Genomic DNA, 13,647 nt, shown 5'->3' on the forward strand with positions numbered 1-13,647 from the left:
AGAATCAGCAGGGACTTAAAACCTGCTCACTCATTCTGGAGTGAGGGCCATGGGGCAAAATGAGCATGATCCCACATACATGGGATTGTTACCCCATTATCTCTCCTGAATGAAAGAATGAGCTCTCTCAGACACAAGTTATCACCCCTGCACACACAATGAATGAATATGGTATGGATCTATAGATCGAGAAAACTGGAGTGAGAATTCAGAGTATTTTAACAGAAATATAATTGTCTTCCCGGATGGAAGACAGTCTCCATTAATATACATGGGGTCACTGAGATGAGCAAGATTGAAACTGTACGTTCAATTGTGAGATTACCAGCAACAGGTATACTATGCTGCAAGGAGTGAGATGCCCACTCAATATATCACACTGTTTAAAGGGGTGAGACCCATCCTGAACGCTTGCCCAAAGAGCCTTGGCCAGAGTTTCACACTGAAGAAGTGAGCATGTGATCCGGGGGTCTGCAGCCCACACACATGCCTGGGATTCCCATTGTCTCGGGAGGATAGCTCAAGGGCAACGTGCTCGCCTTGGAAGCAAGACGACACGGAGCACCACAGGTTTGATCCCTGGGTCCGCGCTTAGAAACCTCTGGGTATTAAGCGCGTTATAAATAACCCATCATATCATATCATGCACCCACTTGCGAGATTTGCACCAAATTAGTGAGATTGTGCTCCAAGGTAGGTGGCACACGCACAGTCTTTGCTCTGAGGTTTGACACACTCGCAGGATGGGATGGCATTTCGTTCTCCCATCCTAGTTGTGTTGCTCTGTCTTTTGAGGGCTACTACAACCTGGATGGTTATAGAGGGGTGGAGTAGGGGCAGTGTTGGCCTACTGGAATGCAACTGGAAGGTTTAAACCTCCTTCTTACTTGACTTTAGTATATGCAGTACATGCTAGCCAATGTTTCCCCTGTTCAGCGCCCCCCTACCCCACTCGCACCAAGTTGGCGACTACGTGCAAATGCGGTCATATACCGCTGGTGATGTCACTTCCTATATTTGGGCACCCCCCCGCAGGAAATTCATAAGTCGGCTTCCCTGTTGTACGCTGCCTTTTGCCCTTTACATCTGCACCCTGCAGTGCAAATGACAAAAAGTTGGTGGCGGGGAGCTGGCTACGCCTCAGTGGAAACGTACCAGGTCCCTGCCGTCAAATTATGTCTGGCAGCAAAGTGAGGTCCATTGAGCGCAGTTTGCAGACTTTTTCCCACAGACGTTTGGGACGAATTTCTGCAGACGGTAACATGTTCTTCTGGATTTGTAGACAGTCTACGCTCCTAAGTCAGTGGAAGTCGTCACATGGTGGGGCATTTATGCTTGACGCGGTTACTCAGCATTATTGTTACATTCCTCGATAATGTGTACAATCTGTGTTTATTTTAATGCACCAAAATTATCATTTTTTCTAGCGACCTATTGCACATCACCTAACTAAACAGGTGAAAAAGTCTAAATAAAACCATGCTCCTCCTTGAAGTATGCACGCAAATGTTGTAACAAGCATATCCTCTTGCTGTCGTGTTTATCTTTATAGCAAATAATCATTTTGAAGTACTTGAAATATATGTAAATTGCATATATTTTTTTTCTCTCCATTCTGTGCAGTGGTTCCATTTATGTGCTAGTTTGTGCTTTTTTTCAACATTTGATGTACATTTAAGTTTTAATACATTGCTGTCATTCTATGTATTGTGTGCCTGTTTTACTCTTTTGTTGTGTTTTTGTGTGTTTTGTTCATGGCCCCGTTCTCATTTCAGAGAGCAATGTCCTCCAACTGATGAGCAATTGGTTGAGGGGTAAGAGCAGACATTCTAAGCAATGCCTCCTTTGTCTAGAATGTTCCTTTCCTTTTAGTGTCGGTCTGTCTGTGTCTTCTCCATTTACCCAAATCCCTATAAAAACGTTGACTAATGCAACCAAATACTAAATCTTGAAACTAATTGTAAGGCTACAGTGTGCTAATGGCAAAACTCCAGAACGTGCGCCCTACATATGTATGTACTGTGACTAAATGTGCTTTGTATATACAGTTTGCGCTTTGTGTATACACTGTGTGGTTGTGTATGATGAACCCATAAATGTGCACTGTGTGAAGTCTGCTGGCTGTTGTAGGGAATTTCACAGCATGCTCTTACACGAACCATGTTTGGTGTCTGTTAAAATAATTGAGCACACTCCTCCTTGTGACTTGGTCAGAGTAGTCATGGGGCGGTATCACTCAAGTATTTGCAGCTAGTGGAGCAGCAGTAGAACCGAGGCACTTCCGTTTGCCAGTCGCAAAACTGTTCATAGCACACTAGCATGCTGATAACAGTAAATAGTGGCCCTGCCTGCACCTGTGCATACTCCTCATTTCAGCATTGGATTTTTGCACAGAAACATGGACCACACGGGTGCGACAACATATGCATGTGTGGCGTGCAAAGAGCGGGCCACTACTCCGTGTTATACTCGTGCTTGCTCTTTAACCAGGGCCGCAGGTGATCGCACAAATGCCCTATGTACCCAATGCAGAGTTCAGTCCAGGCACTCGGGTTAGTTGGCCATGAAGCTAAGCATGTTTATAATGACTACAAAAAAGGTAGCAGGCGCCCCTCTCTCGAAAGAACACGCCATGATAACCTGCCCCCAGGTAACCTAGCGTGACCAACCCCAAGTTCCTTCCAAAAGTACAAAAAAGGTAGTAGTAGCATTTCAGTGCTGGACTGCCCATGTGGGCGGGACAAAGACTGATAAAAATGGATATATTCAATCTGTGAAAGGTACAGTGAGCAAAAAGCGTGTGCTGCAAACTCTCATCTCAGAACAGGTTATCATGCCGTGTTCTTTCTGGAGAGGAGCACCTGCTACCTTTTTTGAAATGTTTATAATGAGTGCCACTGGTGAAGGACAAAGTTGTGAATCCTGGCGACTGCATACCCTAGGGATGTTTACCTCTCATGGCCCTATTGTTTCGGATCATCATTTGTATAGGTTCATAGAAAGTGGCAAAGGGGAAAAAGAAGCAGAGCTACGACCAAAGGCGCCCACAAGAAAGTAGTTTGTTCCAAGGGGTCAGGGTGCCTGGGGCTACTGTTAGATCTACCTGCCGAATCTTCATGGATGTAAAAGCCCAACCTGCCAAAATGCTGGGATTCAGTGTTGGGCAGTGTCCAGGATACTGACCTCTGTGGCTGTTGTGGCATCAGGATTCAAAGCTGGTTGTAGCTCAAGAGTCTGCACAGAATGCAAGAGGAAAAAGGGGTCCTGGAAGCTATCCGTTGTGGTGACAGACCAGGCCAGAAGGGCGCTGAACATCAGGCAGCTAATGACATGGCTCTGGTGATGGTGGGGCATATCCAGTGATGAAGGCCAGGTTACATGTTATGCTGCTCAGTGGAGGTTAGGGCATCACCCACTGTAAGCGAGGAGACTGCTGGCGAAACTTTGTCCCATAAAGTCCCAACAGGATTTGGAAGCTGGTCACCAGCACAGATTTCACATGGAATGGGACATCTGGTTTCGCAAGGTACTGAGTGCAGAGGTTTGCTGTCGGGTGGTTTCGGCAAGTTGTACAGCCTTTTTAATATAGCCCTTTTCCCTTTGCATTTGAGTGTGCATCTTCTTCTATACATCACCCCGGCAGGGACGATTACCTCCATTTTAATGGAGATTTGGGGTGAGTGTTGAAAGTCCAATTCTTGATCACTTGGCTACATTCTTTAAAAGTTTTTTGCTGCTACACAGTCAGTAGTGGTCGCTCCATTCAGCTTTTGCTGGCATCCTAGGCAAAGGTTGAGGAGGTCGACGCATTTCACACAGAGTAGTTACACTGGCCATTACTAGTCAAAACTGTATTCCACATACACCTTGTTGGACCAATGCTTTCTGCAGGTACTGTCCTGTATTCTAGGTACGGAAGCGTCTGTTGGTGATATTTGGTGATATTTGTATTTGATTAGTAAACGCATTGCTTCGCATAAACCCTGTGCAATAGGACCTATTGCCAGCGTTAGCGGTCCCATTCCTGGCTGCTTAATAAACTCAAGAACAAAAGTGTAATGAATGATGCAAAAGCCCAACCACCTGTTGATCAAGTGGAAGGGCCTTTGTAGATTCAGAAAGGACAAGATAAACTAATCATTACATACTTATAATGGTTGACTTCAAATATTTCCAATATTTATACTCTGTTAAATTCTTGTCGTCAACCATTGGGCAGGGATAATGATGCTGCAGGTGTGATGAATTGCCTTGAGCTAGACTAGGGGACCTTTGAGGGCAAGCCCGCCACTGTGGATATGTTTATTTTATTTCTGAGGGTAAGGAGTTCCTGTGGTGGAAGGTCCGAAAAAAAAAGGAATGGAAGCAAAATCCAGAGAAGTGGGGATGTGCCACGCTAAAGCTGAGAAGGTCATGAGATCGGAGGGTACGTCATGGAGGGTTGTGAGAGATGCAGCTATATAGTCTGGATAGATTTGTAGCTTAGAATAAGGAATTTGAAGAAGGAGCATTTGTGCAGGGAGAGGCTACCTCATGGAGGCTTTGGACGTAGGTGGGCGAGGAACGAGGGAGGTTGAAAGGGTTTTGCGTTGGCTAAGTTAACGTTTTTGACAGTGACAAAGAAATAGAGTGGGACACCCAGGAGGCAGCTGGGGACGTTAGTCTGGTTTGCTCAGGACAAACGCGTAGATCAGAGTTCAAGTAGAATGGAAAGTGAGGTAGGGGCTGTTTTCTTGTGAAAAAGATTGGGCCAAGCAGCAGCCGCAGCAGAGCTAAGGAAATTATGGAGTATAAGATTGCTGTCAAACAGAGCCATAGGTGGTGGGTTGAGAGAAGATCATGGAAAAGCAACTAAGGAGAGGATGGTATTGATGTTAGGGGCAGGGAAAAACATCACGTTTATTCTAATGAGTTAACCATTAGACAATGTACTGCCAATCAGTGAAGAATGTCCAAGAGATGGTGGGAGGATAGTTCTGAGATGGAGGGGAAGGCAGTGACTGCTTTAGTGTCATTGGCAACAAAGTGACATGTGAAGCCAAAGGATGCGATGAGGTCCCTTCCAGAGCAGGGACAAAGTGTGAATGGGTTAGGGTCAAGTACAGCGCATTAGTGAACCACCACTATTAAGAGGGGGTGCAGGTGGGTGTGCCAGAGTTCCAAGAGATGGAGAAGATGGGGCTGTCCTGCTCCGAGGTGATCCATTTGAGGGTGGTATCCTAAAAGTCAAGATGAGAACAAGTAATTAGGAGAAGAGGGGATGGATAACGGTGTTGAAAGCAGCAGAGATCTTTGAGTATAAGAATAGATGAAAAGCAACAGTGGTGAGCAGCAGGGAGGAAGCAGGGAGATGTGGTTGTTAATTCAGTCGAGTATCTGCGTTGCAAACGCAGACTGGAGGGGGTCACTTAATTTATTAGCTCTCCTGTAGGTAAGACATGGTGTTCGATACTGCATGCGCCAAGTTGTTAGGAATGAGAATGAAGAGAGACTAGGCGATAGTCGGGGGCTGGCTGATTGAGGGTTTGGCCGATTCAAGGACTGGTGCCAGATCAGCTGGGGTGGGGTGGTGTAGAATATATATTTATGGGGCAACCATTCAGGGAGTTTCATTCCCCTCCCCAATCAAGAGCGCCAGAGCAATTGATAAATGAATTGGATTTTTTTTACTAACTCTGCCTTTGATTTATATAACACCACAGTAGTTCCTAACACCTTTTGCAATATGCAAGCCAAAAACCAGTCCGGGGTGCAGAAAGAATATATTTTTATTATTCTTTAATTATAAAATCCAAATATACACAATAATTATCACTAATCACGCCACTCCACTCTGTGGTGCCAACCCTTTCCTTCCAGGCACTATTTCTTATCGCCCACAGCTTAAAACGCCAAATGTGTTTTTAGAGACGCAGTCACAGAACGTATAAGGCATGTACAGATGAGAATGGAAACCATCTATTGCTAAGCTGCTCTACCCTGACCATTGCCAGGAGAGGGTAGGTACATCATGGCGTGAGGTAAATGTGAAACGTACAACAATAACAGCATTTGGGAAGTCCTGGGACCGGAGATGACAAAACAAGTATTTACCATTTGATGAAATTCTGGAAAAGCATTGAGGCAAGACGAAGGGTGATCTACGGGTCATCTATTATTGATGAATTGTAAATAATAAAACCATTTTAATGTTTTGTTATTCAGATGAAAATAAGATTGTACTATGGAAATGGATTAAAGAGTTGATTTGTATATTAACTGCAAAACACAATACATTTTTTTTTTACAGTTTTGCTCTACTGTCTGTATGCCCCTCTGATAACATGTAGAAAAGGAAACGCAGGTTTAAAGAATTCTTCAGATACTTGGTCACCCGGAAGAATACCCCTTATATAAAGATAATTAATGCAGCACCCTAGAACCTGACAGTGCACTTGTGCTTTACAGTATACTTTGTATGTGGTCTAACTTAAATACAATGTCACACTTTTCTATTGGGCAAAAGAATAGATATGTGCAGCGCTCTTTATCTCTAACCTCCCTGCACACTTTTCCTTCTAGCAATATTCCAGCACAACCAACATTTGAGCAAAATACTCTCTCGGCATATAATGAAAATCTGTCCTTTGCCACTATACAGCGGCAATATCCCCATTCACTTTGGAGTTCCTTGCTCACATATCAAGAGCGTGTGCTTTTAAATCAGTTATTCCCACTTTACTTCACACTAAGGGCCCTTTTTTTGCACAGCACAGACCCAGATATTAAGTTTATGATTTGGATCCCCTTCTGCTTTGATTCAGGGTTCAGTGAGTGTTGAACAAATCAGTTTTCTCTTTTTTAATGCTCCCATCCCCTTTAGGGGATATGTGGGAATGGCAAAAAGGGTAATAGGTGATCCACAATTACTTTGACAAATATCACATTATCAGTGCTGGGAGAGAGATCAGCGATTTTGAATTTCCCACAGCTCGCCCCGCGCCCTTTGGCTGTGTGGGAATTAATAACATTATTAATGAGTCAGGAAACACTAGGGATCTATTTCTGGATGCTGTGAAGTCATCATTAGTTAGACACAGACAACAGGTTCAAGTTCATTAACAAAGTTGTATTAAATTCAAAATGCAGGGTGGAGTAATGCCTAACTTGCCTTATTCTAAGGTGGGATTTCCCTACCTAAAGAAAACTAAGGATAGTCTGTGTCAGGAAATCCAAATAAAAAATGTCTGTCTGTATCCAAAACCTATTCTTGCCCTCACAACAAACTGCATACAATATGTAGGGATGTCGGCATCAAAATGAATAGTGTTCAGAATAATGTTCTGAGCTACCTCCAGCTCTTGGCTCGCAGTCGGCTTCCACTTCCCCAAGTTCAAAGTAGTTAATAAAACACAGGGGTCCCCTACCCCAAGAGTTCAAATCTTCCCGCTTTCAACAAAACAACAAAAAGGGGGTTCTTTCCCCCAAAAGTACAAAATTGTCTAGACTTGCAAAACAACACAATTCCTTGGGAGACTTACCAGCTCTTTTGACATCAGTACGTTTCACTGGTTGTTGGACCACACAATCCACCCATTGCAGGTTAAGCAACCGATACCCTTTCTTGACTGCTTTGCAACAACATTTGGCCACTGCTTTCCTTTAACAGTGAAGCTTGGCTCTTTCATCACTTTCACACTCTTCTATCACTGTTCTGTGGCTTGTTTGACCACCATACACTTTGTTACCCTTTTCTGTATTCTTCTGGCTCTTGCCAATTCAGGTTTCCTCTTAACCTGCAGTTCCTTGAACTCTTTTAGCTTTGCCCGATATTTAGTTTCTCATCCTATACTCTTCTTGGTATTGTCTTGGCGTTGCCAATACTCGTATCTCAAAATCAACATTTCCGTGGTATCTGCCACATGCACCACATTTCTCTTACTCCATTCACAAGTCCCCAGAACTTGCCTTTGCTCTGGGCGGCATTCAAAAGTGCTTATAAACTTTTTCAGTTAATTTGGTATTCAAAAGTGTTTGTTTTGACATTCAAAATTGCATTGCTTACAATAACTTTCAAAAGTGTTTGTTTTGACATTCAAAATTGCATTGCTTACAATAACTTTCAGTTCATTTGGTATTCAAAAGTGTTTGTTTTGACATTCAAAATTGCATTGCTTACAATAACTTTCAGTTCATTCGGTATCCAAAAGTACGGGTTCAAGTTTCCGCAGGGACCCGGTTTGAGTGTTCCCTTGCTTCCACTCATCGGTTGCACACTGCACCTCCCTTCTGTTACTTTCACTCCTCGTTCGGCTCTTCAGCTTCCACAAGCTTTTGTGGCAGCCACAGAGAGCACCACTCGCACTTCTGGTTTCCTGCTGCGGCTGGGGTCTTCGGGAGTACCACAGCTCCTGCTTTGCGTACCTGGAAAGGAGGGTAGCAGGACCTCCAGACCCTCTCACTGCTGGCAGCTACGTCTCGCTCTCCTGCTTGACACGTCTTCCAGCTCTGGTGTCTCCACCTTCCTTCTCTCAAGCCTGTTCCTCCTTTTGCTGTGCGGCAAGGAATTGTATATCCACTGGGACTGTCGGGTGGCTTCAGGTGTTGGTCATTAAGTCCAATTGCCTAACTATGGCGAAACCCATTCGGTGGACGTGCCTGGCTGTTCCACCTGTATACCTACTTCCATAGCCCTCTTCTTCATCTCAGTACCATAGTGGTGTTTGGGGAGGTCTGACTTAATAAAGGAAGTGTGTATAACTTTGTGTTATCTCTTCCTCGTCTTGGTACCAGACTGATGTGTGCCTGTATTAATAATATAGGGCTGATATGTGTTTGTCTCACACAAATGAATATGTGCCCTCCTAGTTGGTCTCTTCCTTGTTCCAGTGTTGAGGTGGTGTTTCTGGGGTACATTTTGGTCGGAAGAAAGGCGAAAGGACTGACCGTAGCTTACAAAGGCTTGAGGGGTAGAGGGTTCATTTTGAAAAGGGAATGGGGGGATACCATGTCTCACCTAAAGACATCCTCTCCACACTCCACAAGTTCCCTTCACCCAGGTGATCCTCCTTCGCATACCCCCCCCCTGCTTCCAGGGTCAGCATCCAAAAGCGATGGCCTTTCCCTGGTCACCTGAGTGGAGGAACCAGGGGGAAAAGAAGTGAGGATACCCTCATGTTCCTCACCATGCCCACCCCATGCATGTCGATATATGGGAATACATTCACTCAAATAGAACCCCACCAATGGTTTGGTCTGCTGGACCTATGTACTTACTTTCAATCTCTCTGGGTTTGTGCACTGGAGCAGTCCTCGGGCAACCTGGGTCATCTCATTAGAAACAATGTGACCTGGTAAAGGATGGAACTCCAAAAGCCCTTCTGTCTGCCTCTCGTGGTCTCTGGTTATGGATGGGCCCCTGCCTCTGCCCTCCAGATTTTGGTTTCACCTTTTTCCTTGTCTCACCCTTGTCTGGTTGTCTGATCTGAAGATCATTATCTCTTTCCTCCCCTAATCTACTGGGCGTCCTGTTTAAAAAACTAACCACATCCCAGAAATGTTTCAATTAAAATGTACCAGCGAAGTGTGTCAGCGTGTTTGGTGATTGGAGTGAACACGGACTGTATCATTGTCTCAGCAGACTCCTGAAAGAGTCTTCCATTCTTTTTTACTCCAGCGGTCCACCTACTAAACCATATGATTCACCGTGTCTCAGAGTGTTTGGCAGAGGGTGATCACGACCACCGAAGAGGATCATTGACTGCTATTTTCCTTTTGGTGGCAAGTTCTTGCAATCGGTCAGAGTGTGGTCAGTGGATGGTGGAAGGCTTCACCCTACAGGATGGGATCAACCTCCAAGCTGTGCTATCTTCAAGGGACGGCGAAACGGCAGATGACTGCCTGAAAGCAGGTGAGTCCAGTGGGAGATTACCTTCCAGTGAGCCCCTGAGAAACCTAGACAATGAACCGTGCCTAGAATCCACAGGAAGCAGAGGACGTATTGGTTGAAATCACGGCATCTACTGCGGGTTATAGTAAGAACTCAAAAAGTACTGTTGTCTTAAAAGATAGCTCTGTGACAATGCCGACAGAATTAGATCTAGCGCCAGTTATTCATGCAAATGGAAAGACCAAGCTTACAGCAGCCTGCTTAGGAGCGGTAACATCTACTCAAAGGTGCGGCTTGCGAACCCTCGCTTCTAAAGGGCAGGAGATATTTATCACAATGGAACAACAAGTGGGAGATCGAGCTGTAGGGCTGGAAACTTCGCCCCACCTAAGAATTACTCAAAAATTGAAAATGCCACGGAACCCATATACTCTAGGAGAGGGTGAGCCTTTTACAAATCAGAAGTTCTTGTACCGTAAAACTTTACTGCAGATAAAGCCAAGTTCATCCCGCCACCAAAATTTATGGCGAGGAAAAACCTTAGAGGTCCAGGATGATGTCCTACTAGCAACAGCAAATTAAATTGAAGCCCGCATATCGTGTCTGAAAGACCCAAAAGATTTAGAGCTACCCACAGGAGAACATTGAGAAACCAAGATGATGCGGACAGGGATGCAGAGCTACCCCCATCATATACAAAGAAGACTCAACAATGACGTCCACGCTATCAAAGGAAGTCACTACAGCAAGGAGTGACTTAACTATGACAGTACAAGTGACATACGCATCCAAACTAAACAGCATGGAGCCTTGGCATGCCTTCCTCAATCCCCAATGTAAATGCAAAGCACATGCATATTATCAGTGACCTATAGGAGAAGATGGCTATTAAGGCTACGCTCGATGGTGCGAACTTAGGAACGCTCTCGAAAGCAGTGGGGGAGCGGGATACACAATAAAACAACAAAAGACCAAGAGTCTCTGATGGATCTTTGGATACAACAGAATTGGAAGATTAAAGAAACCTATCACAGTGTAACAGGGGATCTCAAAACTCGGATAAATGTGATAGTGGTCTGACGTCTCAACCGCGTAAATCTGAAGTAAATTGCCCCAGTTCGTCAGGGATTGATACCAATACTCTGATGGCCCTGACGATTACTATGGCACAGTTTACAAAATGATATGAGAGTCTACACGAACAATTGCAAGATCATACAACTCTACTTGCAATGATGCATTCGAAGATCCTGTTTGTAGAAGGCTTCGTAACTGCACTCCAGGGAAACCTGGACAAGACCTCAGTCCAGATTACAAATATATTGCAGAGCATCCTAGAGCCAATTATTCAGGATAAGGATGAAAGAAGGATTGAAAGAGCAGAAAGGGGGCACTTGCACAAGAGAGGAAAGCAATCTGTCTTGGATTCTGTTATGAACGTGGTTCAGGAATCAAAAGCAGCTATCGTACCCGCGCCTAATGATCAATCAAATTAAACATCATGTAACATGCCTTTTGCTGGGGAAAATAGTCTGTTGGATGTGCGGCTCATAAAGCCTACTTCCTCAACCTCTGTCACGGCAGGGACTATCAACATGAACAATAGTATTGCAGATGAAATTGAATAAATACTAATGCCGGATCCTGGGGAGGAGTCCAATGAAGTGTTGGAAACTAATCCACCCTTGACACACTTGAAAGTGACGAAAGAATTCAAAATCTTCACAAAGGCAAAATATGGTGCGAAGATGATGGAAGAACACGCCTACTACCCGATAATGCTTCATCGGCAGATGCAGGGAAAAGACAACAACAAACAGCCCCCCAAAAAAAGCCAAGAACCAAAAAGAGCAACAGGTGGTGCTGATAAGAAAAAAGGGTTAAGACAACCAGCAGATATACCACATCCAATTCTAGAACATCAGCGCACCTCATCGCCTGTGTCCTATGAAGAGTTGCTGAAGTTATCTACATACATAGTCACAGAAGTGGAGACAACAGTGGATTCAACACGGATTACTAGCCTGCTCAAAAAATTGACAACGATGCAGGCTGCTTATGTTCTCCCAGTCAAAAGAAATACTGAAATTGTCGACAAATAACGATTCAAATGAAGAGAAATTGGAGGTGGAGATTAATGCACCCTGGGAGAAGTGTGTAGATCTCAAAGGAGTGTGTTTCTTGATGTTTCATCATTGTTGAGAAGACAATAGACCAGTCTGGCCGGTCACCTGTCCAATCACCTCACAGACTATTCGTGGAGCCAAAATGGCAGGCTCTGAGAGCAGACCAACATGAGCTCTACAAGCGAAGAAGATCATAGTCGAGGACTCTTACCTCGATAAAGACCAAACAGGGGAAAAGAAACCATCTAAAGGGTCTACAAAAAATATGAACCCATGTAGATCTCCTAAAGGGCTCCATGTCATTTCGTCACCTGCAATTTCATCCCCGGTCATTTTAACATGTACATTTCCAACGAAAATGGTTGTTTATTATTTGGGGGGTTTCACCCCCAATCCCCCCTCCCACACTTATTTTTGGATATTGCCTACTCGCCCAAACCCTTATCTGCCCTTTCCCACCCCCCTAAAAAATGTTAGGAGCATATTCGTTGTAATATGCACGTTAAAACGCCATGGGATGAAAATGCAGGCGATGAAAGGACGTCGTACCTCTTAAAGAGCGTAGTGACCATAGAACGTGCTCTTTATCACCAATCATGAGGTCCGCTAAAAGACCAACAATTGAAAGATTCAATTCACAGGAGCCTCCATTTCACGCCAGCTCAAGACAGACAAGATTGGAGGGATGGGAGGAGAAGCTCTAAAGAGTACCTCCAAGAAGTTCAGCTAAAAATAAAAACAAACGCAAAAGCGACAAAACGTCTACAAAAGCAACACAAGCCTTATCCAATTGGAATGCATACTATACATCAATGATGGCCTGATCTTGAAGAGGGTGGATGTACTCAAGCTGATGCATCAGGTTCCGAAACTGCAGCTAATTTCTTCAATAGAATTAACGATAAAATTTGTGAACAAGGATAGACTGGACAAGGTGCTAATTCATGCTTCATCAAAGTTGGTTGAGCATTTATTTCTGAGGGAGGCAAATGGTCTATTGCCACTGGGATTTGCTATGAGATCAGTGGCAGACAATCGAGAACCAGGACCTCATTCACATATTTCACGAGGACTTGACATTACAAAAAGAAGACTTGGTGCAGGGGAGGATGCAGCTCTACCAGCATGAAGGGGTTCAACATTAGATCACACTGAAACCTCTAGACAGAGAGAGCTCATATTACATGAGGTCTAGTGGGAATGATCAGGAGAGATGGAATGGTCCACGTGACCCAATAGTAACTGGAACGAGGAGATCGTAATCTAGCCAGTCCGATCTCCTCAAAGATATCTTGTGGAGCTGGAATACGAGAGGCTTTTGGCACCTGTTTGGGAAGTCGGACCTCAATTGGGAGCAATCTGACATTACATACTTTCAAGAGACTTGTATAACAAAAACCCTGGTATTGGTTGGATATCATTTACTTAAATCATGCCATGAAGGGCTCTAAAGGAAGACCTATGTCAGGCCTCTTCACAACTGTAAAACCCAGCAAGGGACTAACTGTGGTGAATACAATCAACCCAAATCCTTATATTCAAGTTTTAATAATTCAGATGGAGGGACCACAGTATATTCTATTTAACATTTATTGAAACCATGAGGCCAAGGGGGCAGAACATTTCCAAAGAATAATAATGGGGTTTGTAAAC

The 13,647-nt window shown here is 44.3% G+C and overlaps 1 protein-coding gene across 11 annotated transcripts in view; it reads left to right on the forward strand.

Moving 5' to 3' along the window:
- The window catches only part of LOC138569691 (GATOR1 complex protein NPRL3-like), a 247,575-nt gene that overhangs the window by 60,600 nt on the left and 173,328 nt on the right, over positions 1-13,647 (forward strand). For 6 of the 11 annotated variants that reach the window (XM_069647883.1, XM_069647892.1, XM_069647885.1 and 3 more), the window contains exon 3: positions 1,776-1,814. The exons of the other annotated variants lie outside the window; for them this stretch is intronic. Coding sequence is in view for 4 of the 6 variants with exons in the window: in XM_069647892.1 (XP_069503993.1) it covers positions 1,776-1,814 (39 nt within the window). In the remaining 2 variants the exon portion in view is untranslated. The remainder of the gene's footprint in view (positions 1-1,775; positions 1,815-13,647) is intronic. 11 annotated transcript variants of the gene reach the window in all.

This window comes from Ambystoma mexicanum, chromosome 2q (assembly GCF_040938575.1).
Source record: "Ambystoma mexicanum isolate Mex_15411 chromosome 2q, UKY_AmexF1_1, whole genome shotgun sequence".
In the NCBI taxonomy this organism is placed as follows: domain Eukaryota; kingdom Metazoa; phylum Chordata; class Amphibia; order Caudata; family Ambystomatidae; genus Ambystoma; species Ambystoma mexicanum.